The sequence below is a fragment of the Nesoenas mayeri genome (assembly GCF_963082525.1).
Source record: "Nesoenas mayeri genome assembly, chromosome: 3".
In the NCBI taxonomy this organism is placed as follows: domain Eukaryota; kingdom Metazoa; phylum Chordata; class Aves; order Columbiformes; family Columbidae; genus Nesoenas; species Nesoenas mayeri.
This window is the reverse complement of record NC_137544.1, coordinates 30,393,552-30,415,275: the sequence shown is the minus strand read 5'-3', so window position 1 is coordinate 30,415,275 and position 21,724 is coordinate 30,393,552. Positions and strand designations below refer to the sequence as shown.

General features: G+C 35.1%; 1 protein-coding gene across 1 annotated transcript in view; it reads right to left on the bottom strand.

Annotated features, from left to right (window-relative positions):
• ADGRB3 (adhesion G protein-coupled receptor B3) overlaps positions 1–21,724 on the bottom strand; it is a gene marked incomplete at its 5' end in the record, with an annotated part of 442,349 nt that overhangs the window by 158,570 nt on the left and 262,055 nt on the right. Inside the window, one exon of the mRNA XM_080341055.1 lies at positions 17,104–17,147. Coding sequence (XP_080197181.1) covers positions 17,104–17,147 — 44 coding nt within the window. The remainder of the gene's footprint in view (positions 1–17,103; positions 17,148–21,724) is intronic.

The following is a 21,724-nucleotide window of genomic DNA, read 5'->3' as shown; positions in this document are numbered from 1 at the left end:
TAGCAAAATGTGGGATGCTTCTTGGTAGGTGTTATTTTGCAGTTCATCACAAGTACAACACTGAAATGTTGCCATTAGTCACATATACTTGTTGCTGGCTTTATGCACACAAGAAGGACTTAAAATGTGGAGAAAACCATCTTCCAAACTAAACAACATAATCATCGTCATTCTCTTGATATTAGTATTTTCCCCTCTCAAAGGGAGGGTTTTCCTCCTTACTTTTGAAACCACACAGAATGAGAAAACAACACAGTATATAGCAGCAAATATATTCAGAAATCTGCATCTCTCTGTACACATAGAGGAGGAACTGGCAGGTTTGAGGATATATGATGGAGGATTTAAAATACTATTTTGGAAGTTCTTCTAATTTAATGTTTAACAAAGCATCTCAAAATTTCTAGTCCTAAACTGAAGAAGACTTCAATTGTGAAAACTTACAGGTTGTGAAATATTGCCACCCCTGTAGACTTCAGTTAGACTATTCAGAGGATGTGTGTTTAAGCAATCTTATCTAATACTCATGTGAGATGTGGATCTTGGGAGAAATTATGAAACACAAAAATCACATTTGAGAATTATTAATTGGTGAACTCAAACATCAGAATCTTTTTGAGTTCTGTCTGATTTTTAAAAGGCACCAAATGACTAACAGGAAGAGGCCAGACTCAGTTCCGATTTGTACTGGTTCCAGCCCAGAGACGAGAAGAAGAGTTGCTGGGTGTGAGCATAAAAAACCGATGTGTTTAAATAGCATGGTAATCATGGCATTCGGGATAAAATACGCAAGCTCAGGAGTCAGATGTTTAAGTTTCTTTGAACAGTGAATAGTGAGAGGTAGGCGCCTGAAGACAGTGTTCACAGCAGCTTGGAGTAAAGCACACATATATCACTAAAAAAACTGGTAAATTAAATCTTTAAAATTCTACTTCTTTGGCATCTACAGGGATTGATGCCTAAAACCACCTTCCACACACAGATGACTGTGTCATACAGGTGACCAGCTGATTACGTTTTAAATTTAACTGCCAGAATGATAGAAGCAGTGCTGTCCCAAACATCCTTTACCCCAAAGAAGAAGATCTGCATTTTACAATAGGTCGTTATCAGCCAGAAGGAGTTCAGAAGTATCTTATCTCTGGGACTGGCAACTCTAGATTGAAGGTAACTCTCATTACAAGCTGTGAATTGTGCCACAGTCTGTGTGTAAAGATACAATTCAGAGGAACAGAAAAATGTCAAATAGAGACACCAATCCTAACCAAATGATGATGCCTCTTCCTTGGAAGGTGTGGGAAACCTGTTTCAGGGACTTCTTATATATTCAACACTGAAGAATCTCCTGGCAGTTCACACGGACTCAGAAGCTGTGGGCTGAACTTCCATCTCTGCCCTCTCCTTACTTTTTGACCACTGTGGAAGTCAAACAAGCACATCTGAGCTGTAGTCTTCTCATTTGTGAAGAGGTAATTATTTTTTTTTAAAAAACTACACTGACAAGGGCTAGGATACCAGTATCATCTTATTCTTTCAGCATCACAGACCTCTTATAACCAGGGAGAGTGAATGAGACAAAATGTGCGACTTCAGTACACGAGGAATCATCTCATGGTGCCCAGGTCTGGTGTATCTTCACCAGTACTGGCAGTTCACTCCAACGGGAAGAATTGCTGAGAGGCAGAAAGGACACCACTTGACTCATTTGACTTGCAGGCCTCTGACTGAGGTTTTTCAGTGAGAACAGGCTGATGGTTTGTTTGTTTTTAGTCATTAACCCATTCGAAGTTAAATGGAAGTTACTGAAAGAAAATACGACACTCCATAATGCCATTCTGATGCAGTCTCTTCAGAAAACTGCTGCACATCTGTTGCCCTTACTTGAGCACATGGTTTCAGTGTATTAAATTCTTCACTGTGTCTGTTGATGAATTTAGGTTTTGTTCAAGGGCTTCTAGATGGATCTGCTATAGTTTCAGTGAGGAAGGAAGTGTACAAGTAAAACAACAAAAGAAGTTTTTGATGGTCAGTAAGTCTACTGGAATTTCTTTTTTTTTTTTTTTTTTTTACCTGCAAAAGCAGTTCTCAATTATTACAACATCCAAAATTAAATTGTTTTTTCCTAACCATAAATGGGCCTGCTTTTGTCTGTTTAGATTCATTATTTTACCATGTCCTTAATTGAGACATGCTTTTTAAGACAGCAGTACTTTAGGTATTAAACAGATCTATTTTTTCTTTAAACTTTAGCTAAATTTATGTTGTGACCTTTTTAACCACCTACTGAAGTTTTCTTTCAGTAGATAAATAATAAAGAGACTTTCAGTTCAGCAAAGAAAGAGTTTAAATTTAGGGAGACAAACAGTGCCAATAATTTGACAGACAAGCTCATTTAATGTGCAGATATCAAACTGAACTCAGATAGATTGAAGATAATGAACCTACTTATATAACCAAGTGGAACACATGCTATATAGCGTTTTGCTAAATTATAGTTTTGTTTTACATGTTACCACTAAAAATTAGCAATTAGGACTAATTTGTGTTTCTCATAGGTCATGAAAAAAATTGTAAGTGGCATTGTCATTATATATTGTAAAAATTCTAGCACTTTCACTCAGTTGGACAGCAAGCAGAAAACACATGGTGCACTTCAGTATTTAAAAATTACTTTATATGTATATATCCCAAAAGATAGAGAAAAAAGCACATAGGCTGAAGTAAAATTAATTTTAGATGGATATTTCTAAGTTAACTGCTTGTGTGCACAAGAGCAAAATAAGTAAATATTGAATTATTTGGTAATTTTTTTTCTGGAAGTAAACCCTTATGTTATTCATGGCCTTTTTACCACTCAAATAACTGCTTGGGAGTTTCCACACGTTTCACTGATTACATTATTGTAAAGGGCAAAATATCCCTCAAACTAAAATTCCATTATTTTTACACATCCTTCTGGAAAGATTGCATAAAATGTAATAAAAAAAAAAAAAAAGTGATTTAACCATGATCAGAATTTATGTCCTGTACAGAATACTGAAGAAGAGTCTAAAATATGAGGTTTAAGGGAGAACTGAGAGCAAGTAAAACCCAAATGATAGCTTGTGCATATATTCAGTGCATGGAATAGAAAACCAGTTTTTGAATATTTATAAGACACAATTCATTAAAGTCTTGTAATAATGTGCCTGACAATGTTTTACTGTTAATTAGTTTTCTTGCTAGATAGTCCTGTCTGCTGACACAGGTAATCCCTGTAACCAGGATGCTTGCAGCCAAATGGGTTCTACTTTGCAAGTGTGAGTGCTATCTGTCTTGTTAAATTAATTTCAATATATGAGAAAATAAAGGTGCCAGATCAGTGGGTAGGGGAAAGAGGACTGTGATGTAAGCCAGTCAGTTCTAGCTTTTAAGTTTTAGAGTACACCACCCACTTCAATTAAGAAAGATAGTGAAAAGGTTATTCCTGGGTTTTTAGCCTTTAGGAACTGATTTAAGAGACAATCAAAATACTGCGATACGATTGGTATGAATAAATCACAAGAGGTTTGAGTTTTTCATTTGTGTCACTAAGCAGAATGAGACTAGATTTTCTGCTTCACAAATTTCAGATCACCTCATTATTAAGAAAATATGGCAGAGGAACCGTATAGCCAGAAGAGTTAGGGTGATTGATTCTTTGCCTGTGTAAACTGTTAAATGGCACATGCATTTTATGACAGGGAATTGAAATCTGAAAAAACAACTTCTTAAAACCATACTGCAATAACAAAAAGGCTTGCCACACATACAAAATCCTGGACCTGTTTGCATATTGGTAATATAAAATATAGGATTTATACTGCTTTTAAAGACATACTGGAATGTCTTTACTGTTCAATACTGTTCAATACCAATTATGGAATTCACAGTTATGCAGGATTACGGTTTCCAAAATGGCACAAAAATTAAATACCAGAGCATTTTGTGTTCTCATTACAGTTACCGTCATGAGAACAGATTGAACGTGTGCCACTTACAACCTTCATGATAATCCCTGCTTTGTAACTATAACACAATGGAAGACTGCTCTACATTAAAGTTATTTTACCTCCTAAGTAAGCTTTTAAAGAGGGCAGAAAATGACTCGAAAGTGCATTTGGGAACATAATCAACCTTGAAAGGATACAAATATCCATTTTCTTATTACCTCACCCAAGAGTGGAGATAGGATAAAACATCATCACTAGAAACTTTTTTTTTAGAAACTAAACATTCTGTCTCAAAACACGTCTTGGTCCCATTGAGGGCTCATTTATCATTTTCATTTTAAAGTATCTATCAACTTTATTTTATATTTCCAATATTAACTTTGATGAAAGCATTGCCTTCCCTCTGACAATATAGTGGTACCTTGTATGTTGCCATTGGAGGATGTTTTCTCCATAGATTCACTCGTCGTCACTATGAACTTGATGATGAATTTACACAGCTGGAAAATGTCCATATCCAAAAACTACATTAATTATATTTTAGTGTACTTCTGAACTTAATTTTTCTATATTCAGTTCTATGAGTTCAATGTCAAGAGTACATTTTCAATATTTTTAATTATGCTTACTGTTTTTACTTTTGCTTGCAAGAAAAGCAGCTCCACGAGATCATTGCTTATACTCTGATAGTCCAGGCTCTCCCCTAGGAAGGAAAAGCTGTAAGTTTGAACCTCTTGAGACTAAAAAAGGTCTTAGAACCAATCCCTAGAACTCTAAAAAGACTTTTACATTATTTTGGAAAAGGTTATCCTCATCTCTTTATCACGTATGTGTTTACCACAAGGAGATAATTTGGCAATCCACATCCTGAGGTAGAAAATGATACACAGGGCAGGATTTGTTTTGGTATTGAAACTTCTAAATTTAGGTACCTAGAGGCATGCAAGGTGTTTAAGATTCCATTGCAGTAAATGGAGATCTTGTCAGCAGAGTCTACAGAGCCTAGAAGACAGTTTCCCTGTATTAGGTAACCAATGACTGTGGCATTGTCAGACATACACAATTTTAGTGTTTTGCTTTTCTTTATTTTGCAGTTAAATCTGCTGTTAGCAATTAATTTAATTTCCTACACACAGTACTACTTGAGATGTCTTATGGTCACTTTGTCTTCACCTGCTTTGAAGGGCATAGGTTTCTCCTATCTCCTGTAAATATATCCTGAAATTGTTCCACACATCTGTCTTAAAGTACCGAAACTGAGCCTTTGATATTAACCGGTTACTCTAGGACCTATTCAAACACATTTATATAACAATTATTTCTGATTTCCTATCTCTATGCAGATTTCTGGCTCAGTTTAGTTAACAGAAAAGGGCGGGTGTCTTGTTTAGTTGCCGTGAGTCACTTCTTGTAGTTCCTATCTCTCATTTGGCTGTCCAGGACATTTTGTCACATGGTTTAAGGAAAATAAATAATCCTGCTGCATTCAGTGACCTATGTTTTAGACTTCTACACGTAATCTGGGCACCTGGAATGCAGTAGATCCAGGAAAAAAAAGTGCTTGAATCTTTTCTTATTTTAACACAAAAGCATTCTCACATTTGTACCAGCCTGCATTTGTAAAATGCCTCCTCTTTGAAAAAAAAAACCAAAAAATCTAGACGGAAAGTATTAAAAACACCAGCTGTAAAGTTGGCTCTTGATGATCTATCCTTCAAAATAAAATACAAATAATATCAAAAACTTATTCACAAAAACTTATTCACATCCTCAAAACACTGATCTGGGTGTGTTTTCCAGAAAAAAAATGCCTTAATCAAAATAAACTGAAAATGTAAAGGGCTAGACAAACCAAAAGGAAAAACAGTTGTATAGGTTATAAAATGGCATTTGGGTAGCATTTCGAGCTGGTAGCAGCACAGAGAGGTAGTAAAAGACGACTATCTCTAAAATAGCATGCCCAATATATATAGAAACTCCATACACAGCAGAATGTGTTAGAAAATACCTTTTCACCTCACTCCAAATCCTCCCTGGATCTTCCCCACAACTCTCTGAACAAGCAGCTTCTTTGTTCTCCTGAGATTAAGTGATGAAACAGTCTGCTTTTCGTCTGGGATTTCAACTTGTATCATCACTCTCAGATAGTCGTGCACCTACACACTAGTCTTTCGTGGTTCCTTAAAATGACACATAAGAGATGTTGCTATTTTTGCAGGAAGGTGAGAGTCAAGCCAGGACCACATGGGTTGTTTTACAAGTGTTAGACATTTTCTAGACAGAAGAAAGATGGGTGATTCTAGTGCTTCAGTCATGGGGTTGTGGACCTAAGAGCACCTTGTGCTCTAATTTTGGCTGAAACACTGACTCACTATGATATTTAGACATCTGTATATTTCCTCAAATCTGACGAAAGTTTTTCTATTTACTGGAAAAACCTCAAAGAAGGTGGTTGTGTCTGATCAGAGTTTTCTTGTGTAAATCACTTACAAAACTACAAGAACAGAGTGGTCTGTTTCAAATGAAAAACAAAAATAGAACATGTTCCCAGCAGTCAATTGTACAGGAGGGAAAGTTAGTAAGGAGACATACATATATATATATATATATAACTATAACTATATATATATATATATATAACCACGTTCTTGGTAAATTTAGCGTAGTTTTTATCCTCCATTTACAATGAAGGAGATAACATGTAAATCACATTAAGGTATTGTTATTTCAAGATCTGTATATGGTATCTAAAATAAATAACATTAGGAGCATGTAGAATCTGACATCAATAAATATACATTGCACTATGCAGAGCATGCCTTGCTGTGTAGCACAATAAAAAATTATGTTTCATATTTTCAATTGTACTTCTTGGGGAGTAGTGGTAAATATGGTTTACATGCTTTATTCCTCAAAGACTTTAATCTGTGTGTGTACATGAAATGAAGTATCTCTGTGAGTACACACAGAATTTGACTGTCCACTTATAAGAAAAAGGAGATGGGAGAAAAGGATGGGCTGAAGATGAGTGATATGCACAGAAAAAGATACTATTGATTTTTTCCTGTACATGCTGCAACTTTTAATCTGCTTAAAAAGAGATTAGACTGTCTCCATTGAATACTGCTGACTCTCTTATTTTAGAATTACTGTATGAGCTGCATAGTCCCATGTTTGTTAAATGAAATCAGAAGTTGTTGAAAAGAAACAATGGGTTTTTTTCTTTTCTTATATAAATCTTTTTGGTTTGTGTTATTATCTGACATCTGACATATTTACATTTTAAGCTATTTTGATATTATATTAAAACCACAGCTTCTTTTTGTGAATAACCATTTAAAACTGAGCAGATATCAAAGAAAGTACTCACTGACATTTTAAAAAGACATTGGATAGATCTATATTACAGCCGAAATTGCAATAGTGAAGCATAAACCTAAAAGATATAGTTTAAAAATCTGGTAAAAATAATGTACTCTTTACAGGTTAAGCACACAAAAATATCGCATTCATCGTAAGGAGGAATTCTGTTTTCCTGCTTCTGTATTGCTCTATATACCCATATATGCAATTCCTTGATTATTGCTATTCAAGATGATGCAATAACTCCTGGATTTGTGCCAATACCTTTGGAATGATTAGGGTTCTATGGTCCCAAACTAGCACACTGTTTAAGCCTGGGCCTTCAATGGATCTCTTGTTAAACTTGACAACAGGAGCATATTTATGTTGTGATGAACTGATAGTAATGTGATGGCGTTTTAATTCATGCTTTTCATACATGCAAAGATATTTCTCTAATTTAAAAGACAAACATTTTGCTTTGCGTCCACAGAATTATGGAGAGATTGAATATAACCACTAGAAATTGCATTATTAGGATAACATGTAGCATTGGTAATCATAACCATGGCCTGTGAAATTTAGAATTATATCATGTTCTTCATTTCTTAAAATAATAGCATGGATTGCAGGACGCTATCTCCAGCACATGCACTTGAATACATATGTATATTACATTTAGTTAACTAGCTATGCAAGAAATCTCTCTTACTCAAGAATGTCGGAGAAGATGATGATAACATTAAGAAATCATCACAAATACACCATGCTGTCAGCTAAAAATCTATTCAACCATAATCTAGCAGCTATTCAACAAAACAGGGTGGGTTTTTTTACTAAATTGCTTTGCTTGGAGCTGTTCATCTAGCGTATTACCTTCCACTTAAACTTCTTAAATCCTAAAATAGATTTGTATTGTTCTCATTTAGGTCTGGCCATCCAGCATAACTTAAGCTTAACAAAAATATTCAATTCAAATTAAGTGGTAAGTGGTACAAATATTGTCCTTACAATCTTTAAAACATTCAGAATTTTAACTGATAAAAAGCAAAACATGATTTTTAATTTTTTATCCTTGTTTCTGGGCATTTAAATTTTATGGAAAATTCAATTAATATCAGGTATATTCCTTTAATCAAATGTCAGACAATGTAATGTTGGCCTCTACTGTTTCAGTTTTAAAAGAATTCAACCAGTCTAGCTCATAGGAGAGAATGGTAACTTGAGTTGTACCTTCAGTAAGCAGCACAGGGCTGAATTAGACACAGCGAAAACATAGTATCCAGTAAACCTACAACATATATAATGCCTCATAAACTGGAAGATAAATATAAGATCATATACACCTTATGCCTTCTCGGTGCTGAAATGGAGTGCAGAATCCGCTAGTCCCCATTTAATGACTCAGTGTTCTCCTGATCTGTTCAGCTGGTGTACACAGAACTGTTTACTTAGGATCAGATTCTGAGTACCACAGAAAAACACTATGGAACAGAAGCATGGATAACTACAGAAGGATCAACAAAGAGATATCAAGAAAACAGTATATTTTATCTTATGTTTTGCCACACATGAAAGATGCAAGTGCATAGCTACTACACTACCAACATTTCAATAAATTTTTCTGAATATTGGGATGCTTCAAAGAATGAAAGTTGTAAACATATCTTCTTTATCTACTCTGCCCTGAGCTTCTTCTCTAGATTCAAATTCTCAAAGCATCATTCAAGAAAAGAACTCTATTTTTTAATGACAATGACCTCTGGAAGTCAACCATACAGATATTTGTATATACTATTTATATATACATATATATATATATATGTATATATATATTTTTTTTTTCTGAAGTATGGCTTTCCATGAAAAAAAAGCCTTATCCAAATTTTTTTTTATTGAATACTGACCAGATTTTGTCAGTGAGGACAGGTAGACATTGACTGACGTCATGGACAGGCACGTGGAGGTCTTTGCTTCCCTCTAGTGGCTGGCCCAGGAAGAGGTTTAACTGCATCGCTTATGCTGCTCAACAGATACCCAGCAAAGGATTTATGACACGTGAAGATACCTGTGAAGTCAGCAAGATGCTGATACAGCGTTAAACGTGTATACTTGTGACAGAATTTGATAAATGTAGCAGTTTTAAAACTGGACATGTATTTGACTGGTTTTGATGGAGTTTCACAGTTTTATAAGGCAGAGATACTATTTCAGTGTTGACAATTCAAGAACAACTGGGGAGAGCCCTCTAAGATGCTTTTCAAAACACAAGTATTTCTTTTAAGGTCATATTGTCATACAAATACCTTTCTTGTAGAAACACAGATGAGACTTTGATGAACTACATGATGTTTGATATATCAGAGAGAATAGTTATTAATTTAGGAGACTTCAATCAGATTTAGATCCACGCCTTTGGAAGGAAAGACAAGCAAACCTACACTCTGTAAATGCTCAAAAATGCCTTGCATTATATTCTTGTCATAATATTACTAAAAGTAGGTGTATTTATACCAGTTGCAGTTCTCTTTTTTTACTGACTGCAAATAACATTAAGTGAAACAAATATATGTCCGTGCAAAACTACACAATATGATTTACTTATAAGCAATGTATGCACACGATCTGTGCCTCTGTTGTCAACAGGAGAGAATGGCAGAAGGGTATGTCCCACAGCTCCTTCTCACATAGATAAGCAATAGTTCCTTGATTTTTTTACCTTTTTTGGAAATTATATTGGCTTTGAAAACAGCTAGAGAGCATTCTCAATTAGGACTCAGGAATATGGAACTCTAACTCCACTGGGGTTTGATGTGTGACATCAGACAAATGGCTTTGCTTTCATTATGCCCTAGTTTCCCATGTCTGTAACCAGGGAGGATGACACCAATCTCTGTGTTAAATTGCTTTTAAATCTACAGGTGTAACACACTTTAAGAGTTACCTAATATAAATGAGAAAGGTTGATAAATTTTCACAGTTGTAATTTTGCTGTACTGTACTTTTGGAAGCCATACTGGATTGGGCAAACGCTGGTTTCCCCTACAAGACTCAGTCCAGCACTATGCTGGGTTCACAGATCCCACCTGCTGTATTTCTTCATGAGGTATTACTAGGGAAAACAACTGTCACATTTTATTTTACTTGATAGCATCCATGATTTTTTCTGGAAAAAGATACAAAAGATACAATAGATACAAAACCAAATTATGACTTTTTTTTTTTTTCTGTTCTAAATTTTATTTAAACTACTTAATTATCTTCTGCTCTAATAATACACTACAAAATCTGTCAAAAGTCCAACTCGAATCTTTAAATTTGATTATGAGGATACAACCACTAGTTCTTTTTATGCACATTTCAGAATTACAATTGCCTGATATTACAAGAAACCACTATTTTTAGGTTCTGAAAATCTACATTTATATAAAGGCAATAAACAGCAACTAAGTTCTCAACAAATGGGGTTGATTAATCATCCAGTAAAAACTGAAAAGAAAGTGAACTTATTAGCAATAATTAATTTGATTTCCTTTTTTTGCTATAAATCTCAGCAGGCCATGTAAGCTCTGTTCATGGCTGTGTAGGTGTTAGTGAAGAGCAGTGCTATAAAAAAGAACTACATTATAAATTCCTCCCATATATGCTGATTCATTTTGCGTATGACTTAAAAAATGAAATTTTGGGTCTCATTCTTTTTCAACATAAAGACACCTACATATTTCAGAACTAAGTATTCCTCCATTGCAGTATAATCTTAGCAGTATGTAAATTAAAAAAAACCACAAACACAAAAAACCCAACCAACCAACCAACCAACCAACCAAAACCACAAAAAAACCCCAAACCAAACCAAACTGCAACAACAAAAACAAAGCAAAAGAAAACAAAACAAAAACCACCAACAAAAAAAACCAAAACCCCAAAACATTTAGGTCTTGCATGGCTTGAGCAATGGTTTGCTATTTGACCTGATCTGATTCAGATCAGTCAAAGCCTTTTGGTTATCTGAGTTTGGATCAGCTTTTTCGTTCCACACTGTTTCAGTGAAAAAGAATATGATTCTGTGGAGTCTTTCAATTTTTTATGCAAGACTACCAGGACAAGAAGATTATGGAGGGTGCACTGTTACACAGGTTCCATTATGAAATGTTCTTCATAAAAGTAGGTACTGCAGGAGGTATATATCTTTTGACTAAGTTCATTAACATTAACTCTTCCATTACATTCACAAACATAAGCAACGAAGCTAACGATTTTCTGCCTTGAAAAATATGAAAAAAGCAAATTCTGACTGAAAAGTTGAACCAACAAGTTTGACTGAAGTCAATGAAATGAGCAAAGCTTTAGCTGGCTTATATTGTCAAACTATATTTACATGAATTACTCTTATTCAAATTTTATTCTTTTTATAGAAAAACCTATTTTCTCCATATCTTCCTGGTGAAAGAAATAATGTGACTGTAAAGTAATATAAAGTAATGAGAGGCTACCATTCATATTTCCAGAAGCAAATTCTGATTTAGAAAATTCTAAGTTTGAGACATTTTGATGTGTGTTATAAAGAGTCTGCTCGAACATATTCTTAAAGGCTTGCAAGTCTAGGCCAAACAAAGAATAACTGTAATGGTCTACCATGGTAATTTTCAAAAACAATGTGAACAGGATAGGGACAGAGCAGATTAGTGCTCCCTGTCAATTTTATCACAAGGCAACAAAATGAAAAAGTTGTTTTGCTGGTATGCATGCAAGTTTATATCCTAAAGCTGAGTCACATTCTGCCCTATGGGTGAATCTGTGAGAAAATCACAGTTAACTGGTAGACTCTTCTTTATTTGCACTGAACAAATTTCTTCGTGACCTATTTCTCCACAATTGTATCCAGGGGCAGTGGGAGAAAAATTGTTTAAAGCTCTAGGAGATCACAAAAAAAGAAAAAAGAAAAGTAATTGTAAACTTTTTTTTAAAACATCTTTTTAATGGAGGTTGCTATAATATGTCTGGAGTGAAATCCTGAAGTTATATAAATGTATACAATCTCTCATTTATCATAGATAGCTATTCATAGTTTCATATAGCTTCAGGGTAGAAAATCAAAGCTACTGTCAATGTAAATTTGCATGGCACTGGAAAAAATAATAGAGCAGAGCTACCACTTGCCCCAAATTTAAACTGAACCAGGGCAAAATCCTCGTAGTATTAAAAAAGTCAGCTAATTGCATTGTACTACTGCCAATTGTATATTCAGCAGGCACAAAGTATCATGAGCACTCATGTGGACAAATAAAAGGCTGTCATACTGTTGTAAATCCTTCTGTAGCAACTGGCAGAAAGGAGCCCCATGATGCTAAAGCTCTTTCCTTATCCAGTTCTGTGAGATGTCGTGTTGCACCAGGTACAGCTGTGGAGCTTGCCAGTAACAACTGACACTGTCCTGTGGAGAGCACCTGTCCACATTACACACAAAACATTTGTCAAAGAATGAACACCAGCTGCATTGTTTCGCTAATCCGTTGGTGAATATTGAACTCCCATGTGAGATGTCACCTCCTTCCAGTAACCTCCAGTGTCCACCCCATCTTCCATGGCCTCATTGTGATGGTGTTAGCCAAGGGTTGCATGTGAGGGTGGAACTCACGATGTTCAGTACTGTGGCACCAAGTTTCCAGCCTCTCGCTGTGTTTTGAATTCTGTACCCTGGTTTGAGACTTTGTTAGCCTAAACTTTCATGGATCCCGGAGCTCCATACAGACTACCTGTTATGGCACCTATCACAGCTATATCCATCAGAGAAGGCAACAAACTTCAAAAGTTGAGACAGCCTACAAAACTTCCACCATAAGTGGCATTTTTAAAATGGAAATGTATACATGCATATAAGGATTCTTTGATCTCCCATGCTTACACAGCCTTGCCCAGACTTACATAAAGCAAAACAGCACTAGGAAAAATCACCACTGACAGTGATATGCATAAGATTTAGGTGTGGCATGGTGACAAACACATGGAAAGCGTGGTAAAATTAAACACAGAGCTGCTGAGAATCAGCTCCACAACCCATGAATTTCCTAAACAATACGGCAGAGTTCCAGCAGGACACATTGTGAGTAACACACTCTAGAGGAGCTGTCAGTTAACCTGCCTGGGCTGCTCCTGTGAGGCTGGAAAGTGTGTTTCAAACTTTTCAAGTCACTTCTGTGCAGAAAAAAGTGAAGGGCTGGTCCCTGACGTCTCCAGGTAAATGCTCTAACCACTGGATCACTTGCTGGTTGAGCCTGTCTGCTGTCTCCTTCTCCCTTTTTTCTTTTCCTCTTTAGAAAGGAAGGACGGACTGGTGAAAAACTTTTGGAAGATTGGTTTTGTTTTAAATTCTTTAAAATCACTTCTGTGGGGTTGGAAAGTCAGCCCTAATACCTGGCCAACTTATTTTATTTTGCTTTGTGGAGTGAGACACTGGAATTAATGTATCACAAGCATACTGACAGCAGGGATAGTTTGTTTGTACCAGACAATGCAATGTAGAAAAAATACAGCTCTTTCTTGAGTTTTTGCTTGTTTGGTTTAAGGAACTATTGTTTCTCCTCAGAACATCAGTTACGAATATTCCACACATTTTCCCATGCACTGAAAGGACAAGCATTCAGCATCCTAAGACTTTACTGAAGTCAACATTTAGAATACATTTTCTGAAATGAATGAAGGAAGATGTCACTCAGATTTCTGCGAGAGGAAAAATCACCACTAACATACCATTGATGCCACCAGGTTCATGTAGGGAAGCTGGAAATATCAAAGCAAACACCAGTATTCATTAACAGCCTGGTTTCAATCAACACAGACTGTTGTGATGTATATTTTGGGAGGATCAACTGAAATAAAATGCTGAATAGCTGAATTTAAGTTTGCCCTCTACAATACATGACATAATATTCTGTTGTTTAGTTGAACTATCTCAATATTGTACACACATTTGACTAGCTGCCTATGGAGAGCACACAAGTCTGTCAGCTTGATAAATGGAAAACCTTATATAATCACAAGGAAGAATCTCATAGAAATAATGGATTTAACTGCTTTTGCCAAAGTTAGAATGACCAAATTGTCACACATAGGTAGTAGGATAGATTTGATGATCTGGTGTGATTAAAGACTTAACAGATACAGAACTTTCTTCAAGGATGGATGACAGGGAGCTGTTAATCACTGATCAGTCTCCTGAGAAACATGACTAAAAGCCAGATAGACAAAGCCATCCCTGCTGTTGGAGAAATATTTAACTGACAAGATCATTGAAAGAATTATCAGTTACCAAAAGTGAACTTGCAATGCATGCAGATAAAGATGTGGGAGAAGGGGCTAATAATGTGGCAAAATCCATTAGAAGTCACTGCTGGCTGTATGCCAATGATAAAAGCAAACACAGTTTTCATTTGAAAAGCACTTAATTTAAAACACCCATCTCAGCATAGCCTACTGATGAGTTAAGCACCTTCACCTAAAAGCAGACTAATTTTTGTTGGGTTTATTCCAAAATGATTGCCAAATCCTGGTTATGAAAAAATTACCCAGTTTGGAAGGACACAAGCACATCACAGTTCCATAGGATTTACAAAGTGGATGAGGATATTAATCTATTGAATCCAGTTGCCTGCTGCTGAGACTGGCAAATTCCTGAGACTTAGACAAATGTGAAAAAAATTGAAGCAAGCCACCAAGACCCCCACATCATCGTGGGCACCTAACCAATTGTAGAGTCCTCCACATACTTATTTATTAAGATTTATAAGTTACAGGAACTGATTCAGCATTGTAGAGCTTTTGTGATAATTTAAAATTCAGTGTGTTAGAGTACACATTCTGAACTATACCCAAGTAAATACAAATAAAATGTTCCAAACCAAAAAAGAAACAGATTTACAAAAATAAAATTATGAATCAACTAATGGTCTCACAGCTAACACTAGAGATCTTTTCCTCAGAGATGGAGGAATGAAGTAGAATTTTCTCTTACTATCACACACTCAGGTAAGAGAAAACGTAACATTCTCCTAAAATAACACACACATATGTGTAAAACAAATAACAATGGTGTCCATGCAGGCCTCACTGATACATCATTTCTTACTGTGAATACTTGATGGCTCATATTACTTTTCAAAACTGAAATGCAAAAATACTCACAGTCTTCTAATATTTTAACATCTTCGATAGTTACTATTAAATAATATGACTAGAAACTTTATCCTTCAGTATATAAAAGCATATATTTCTCCCTCAAAACCTCAGAGTATTCTATGTATGCCTTATATAAAATTTAGATATTTCAGAAGTTCACTTTTCTATCCAGATTCTGAAGCATACTGAAACCAGTAAGTCTGTGTAGCACTAAACTTCTCTATAAACAATACTAAGAGAAATGCAGGCAAAACAAATGGCAAACACAAAATACATTTGTTTGCGATTGCTTCACTCATCCATCCCAAATATCTGCATGAACTCTGAACTCTTTTAATCACATTGTTAAATCCACAGCATGCCTTTTTTTTTTTTTTTTTTTGTATTCTATTTCCATGCAAATATGCCTTTGATATTCCGGACTGGAACAGTAAAATCAGAGCATGTGCTCTAAATACACAGTACTTAAAGTAATGCAAGTAAAAGTGGTAAATAAAGTACCATACAACTACTGTGTAAGAAAAACCTTGTGAAGAGGAAACAAAGACCATGTTCCAAATACCTTGCACTGCTTGTGCACATAATAATACATAATATCAAGTCTTTAATGTACTTTACCACACACATTTTGCAGCAATGGAGCATTATGATGTTGCTGGCAAATAACTACCTTCTGATTCTTTCATAGAAGCATAGAACATGTTACTACTTGTATTTGGAATGATTTCTAGCATCATGCCCAAAGTTTCTCATGTTGTTTCTCAGACATCAGTGTACTGATGTAAACCCAGGTTCAAGGATAAAAGCACTCACAAAATCACACGCATACAATTTCTAACACTGTAGATAAGTCTGTAGTATACGACATACATAATGTACTTGGGCAAGAAGTACAACTTCATCTTTACAAGAATTAATATGGCAACCACATTCTTCTTGAAACACTTAATCTGTATTTAGACAAAGTTCACCTTGACTTTAATGGGAGATTTACTGTGAAAGATAAATGCAGCAAATTACAACTGCATAAACTTGGCATTCTTTTTAAACCACACTGATTTTACTGCTTTCCTTCTTTACAGCGACATTTTCTGTTTTGCTACAGAAGGGACACACACTGAAAAAAGTAGCAGAAGACTGCCAGCAAGCTTTCACTGTTTAGTATACAGCTATTATTTTACTAAACTAAAATGAAAATTTGCAACAACTAAAATGAAGATTGTTGTGGGTATCTACATTTGAAAATGATATTTCTCCCTGCAATAACAGAAATAGGAGCCTTCCTCAGTTAACTGGCTGACTGTTTACCCACTTGCTTGTTGCCCAGCAACTACCATCAAGGAACTACAGTTCTTAGACATCCTCATTTTAATCTTGAAAACGCAGATTAAAATTACTATGTGAGTAATCTCATCCTGGTGAGATATTGTATTATTTCAATTTACATAGCTGCAGAAAGGAAGCCAAGTGACTGGAAAATCTAGCACTTGCACTTTGTGAAAGGTTCATTTTCCCTGCCCTCATACCAACCTGCTTACAGACCAACTACTTAAATATTGCCAGGCTCTTTGTTATATTTGAGCCAAAGAAATAGAAGCAAAAATCTGACACTTACGTTCTTGAATCATCCCACAGCACACAGTAGGGATTCAATGTACCCTAAGAAGAAAACAAACATACATATGTTACTGGTAGACAAAAAAAAAAGTCATGCTTGAGCTAAACATTTATGTGTGTCTCCTCCTATAAGATCGTCTGTACACTCTGATGAATTTGTGCCACTGAAACTGCAAAAGCTTAAGGTTAATTCTTATGGAGCATTTAAAAAGCACTTGAACTTGAAAGCAGAATATTCGCTTTATTCTCTCTCTTAGGGAAGGTAAGCATAAAGTTGTCTATTATGGTATACCTAGTATATCCTAGTAGAACTAAAATACGAGATGAGTCAATTTGCGAAGAGATTCTACTTAACTGAACATTTTTGTGTGTGCTTAGAATCAGAACTTTAGGCCCCTCCAAACTTGGATGTCAAAACCAGTAATGCCTTTAAAAATCTTAAACATATGTTGGGCAAAATGTCTGGAGGCTGGGATTTCAGATGACCCCACACTGAATACCCAAGTCCTTTTGACAATCAGATCCTAAATCAGCAAAGATTTGAGCTCAAAATATTTTTTTTTTTCTTAAGCTTTACAATCCCAGTTCCAAACTCTTTGAAGCCAGTGGAAGATTTCTGATTTCATTTCGAAGAGGACAGGAATCTAGGTTTATTACACATCATTAAACTGTGTGTAATGTTTTGGGAAAATGAAATGTCTTTATTATTACTCATAATTAGCTTGTTGACTAGGATATGTTGAGAAAAAAGTAAAATTCAAATTTTGTCTCTAATCTTGCAAATCTTCCTTTATCAAAACTCAGATTGACTTAGAAGTTCTTAACTAGCTAAAAACTGCAAAATTGTATTCCTGTTCATCAGAAACATTGGATATTCCCAGAAGTCAAAAACTATATAAACCACTCAGAACTAAAATACAGATTTTTTTTTTTTAACAAAATCACAAGTGATGTGAAAAAAAGGTGGAATATACTATTTTCTTATGTCAACATTAGCGTAGTTCTCTCATGAACAGTGTTGGTGTGATAGATGTGGTTTCATATGGATAAAACACACCTTGATATTTCATTCCGAAATGTGTTTTGTTTATAGAAAAAACATGGCAGTCCATGAAGTAAAAATATATTTAATATTTAAATTATTCTGTCCACCTCTTTGTCAAAGATTAAAAAGGTCCTGCTGAAGATGCTTGTGAGAGGCATTTAGGAAAATTTCGATCCTCTACTTCAGCATTTTGTGGACTGCATTGAATTTTATAAGTATAAATATTTAAAACCAACATATGCTTATGGCTCTTTATATTAACATAGCACTGTAGAAACATAAATAAAGGATGTTCTATTCCCTGAAGTATTTATAACATAAACAAGAGGAGAGGGAAGAGGGCACCGGACAAAGCACTGGATTACAGGCCCACTGAGATTCAGAGACCGGGTCCTGTATCATTAGCCAAAAGCTTCCAGACACATTGATAGAAGAGAATATAAAAGAGTAAGAATTAAAAACAATGGAACAATGGTGCAGAATTAACGTGGTTTTTTAAATTTTCATTTTATAAAGAGTATTAATTTGTATCCTAAGACTGGGTGAAGAAATTCTACTTCCATTCTGATAAAGTTAAATGCATATTAAAAAGGTACTCCTGCAGCTGAATTGTAGTAAGACATTGCATATCTGAGATCTGAGACCTGTCTTTCCTAGCAGCAGATATAATACAGTTTATGTTTGCTATTCCCACAGTGCAAGTAGAAAGAATACAAAAACGCTTTCATAAAAAATGTCCATTATAAGAAAATCTACAAAACAGAGGGAAATAAAAGCCTTTGCAGAAAACTGAAACACAATAAAACTGCCACTGTTAGCTAACACATCACTCTCTTTGAAATATATTCAAATAAAAAAAAAAAAAAAGAAGTATGCTTGGCCATTGCAGTCACTAATGAGAGATTAAGCAGAAATATGGAAAGCAGAATAAATATTTCTCCCCTTCCTTGAGAAGGTCTTGTGTGTGGGTTTGCTCTGCCAGGCATGGCAGCTTGCAAGGGCACCTCAGCCTTTCAGAACTTCTTCCTCTTTTGATATCCCGATTAAACACCCCTCAAGCACTGCAAGGACCACAAGGAGCCTGCCTTCCTATTTTCCTCTTCGCTCTTCGCCTGTTGCTCCCTTCCTGGGTCTGGCCTCCTGGCAATGTCTCCTCTCTGTGCTGTGGCTGAACAACCTCCAACAGCCATTGGTCTCTGTGAGGGCAGCAATCTCATCACTGCTCTTGCCAGTTAATTACTTAGCTGCAGTCAAGGGAGCAGCTACTGTGTCCATTAATGTTTACGACTGCTGCAGTATTATTGATTTATACTCTACAGTACATGACTTGGATATCTCAAAAATAGACATATGTGTGTGAGTGTGTATGTATATTTATCTCTGCCTGGCATATGAAACTGAACTTTCGAGATGTGATTGGCAACTTTGACAGCCATGCAGCACAGTGCCAACTGTGTTTTGCAGCCAGGGTTTTCGGTCTTCATTGGAAGCTTGATGTCCTACGCTACCGCTGGCTCGTTACTTTACTATCCCTGGGGTAAACTTCTGTGCTGTCAGAAGTTGAGAGTTCATATTCTTTCTGGAGCAAACAGGATTTTGTTTGAGTTGTGCAGTTTTTAAAATATTGCTTTGGTGTCTCTTTAATCAAACTACTGGAAAAAATGTGATCACATTCATCAACATGTTCACTGTGCATAAGACCAAATGTCATGTTCTCTAAATAATGCATTCCAACCCACATTCTCACTGCGGTCAATTGCCTACTATATTTTGATACATCTGCAAATCCAAATACCATGCTACATTCCAAACAGCACATGTAATTGTAATTTACACTTCCTCCAAAAAATCCTCTGGTTTTCTTAATAAACTGGCTAAGGTTGATATAAAATGAAACAATTATGATAAATTTTGAATAAATGAATATTTTAAGATTCATTTTGATTAAACTTATTAAATGATCACATTTGACCTTTTTTTTTTTTTTTTCAAAATCTCTTATCTACTTAATTTGTCAGTGGATGAGGTGGTAAAAGAACAAACGTGTGGGTATACTTCTGCACATTAGTAGGCATGCTCTAGGTGTTGCATAAAACTTAGTCATTAAATCAATTTGGAAACAAACTGTTTTGAATAGTGAACAGCATTTCAAGAACAAAGGTTTGAGAAGAAAAAATCACAACAAGAAGAGCCATTTCAAAAAAATCAAATGAAAGAAAATGTCTATATTTTATTTTGTTTAATAATTAAGCTATTTAAAATTGACATCATGATTAATCTGCGAGCCATTAATATATAATATTTAAAGGCTAAAGAAATATTAATACTAGTTTTATCTTTCTCTATGTGGCATATAAAGATTGTTCTGTAATAATATTTTAGAATTAATTATATTATTGTTTTCAGCTGAGAAAATTATAGCAAAGAAGATAAGAATTACATCTAGTCTGAAAACAAGAAACACTCAAACCAACAAAATAATACTTCTATGCATCTACAGACTTAGTTCTTTGAACCAAACCCACAAAGGAGGCTAAGCCTTGAACATAAATGTCACCAAACATTTAAAGATGTTAAGATTGTAAAACTAGTTTCCATTCCCAGATTTTCTAGGGCAATATTTTGTCATTGTATCTGTTGATCCAACTCTATATCTAGGTGGATCAAGACCTTATATAAATGTACTGTAAGTACAATTTAAGGACTAGAAATTTGTTCCATACACTTGATGCTTCTCTGGACTAAATTCTAGGACAAAAACTGAGCCAAATGTGCTACTGACTGAAGTATTTGGAACTCCTCCAGCTGAATTGTATATATATATGTATTGTATGTATTGCATGTATTTTGTATTGTATCTATATTGAATTGTATGTATGTATGAATTGTGTATTGTATTGTATATGACCATTTGAGCAACTGTTTATAACAAAAAATCACAACTTTACAGTCTTTTGCATAACAATACTGCTCTAGTAACTATGTCTCTTCTAATCATATCTTTATGATTTTATTTTAACTCTAAGTAACAAAAACAGAGTTTATATGCCATGTCTTTGCATAAATTACTCCCATGCATGTTATTTAACATTATTTCCCCAACATTGTACATCACAAAAATTTCCCACAAAAGATATATTTTATTCTCCCTGTGGCTGCTGAGAGATTGCTGACAGCAGAAAGAAAAACTTAATATTTTTTATATAGTTAGACATAGAATCTGAGGGAAGGCAGGGTGGGGGGAGGGCTGTTGGGGGCTGTTTGTCTTTTTTTTTTTTCTTTCCTAGATTTTAAGTATTTTTAACATGAGATTAAAGACTGAAAAGTATGGAACTAAAAATAATTGCACAGAAGAATCTCAAACATTCATAAGAACTGTAAGCAGAATTGGAACCAGATCATTTTTTTTTTTTCAAAATCTGATACAACAGGTTATGTATAAACTGGATTTTGTGTATAAAATAATGAAAGAAAAGAAGAAAAGGCCTGAAGAACTATGTAGCTCTATGACCTATGCAGGGAGCAAAAGGTCAAGCATTCAGCACAATACCATATTTTCAGTTGTATCCACCAA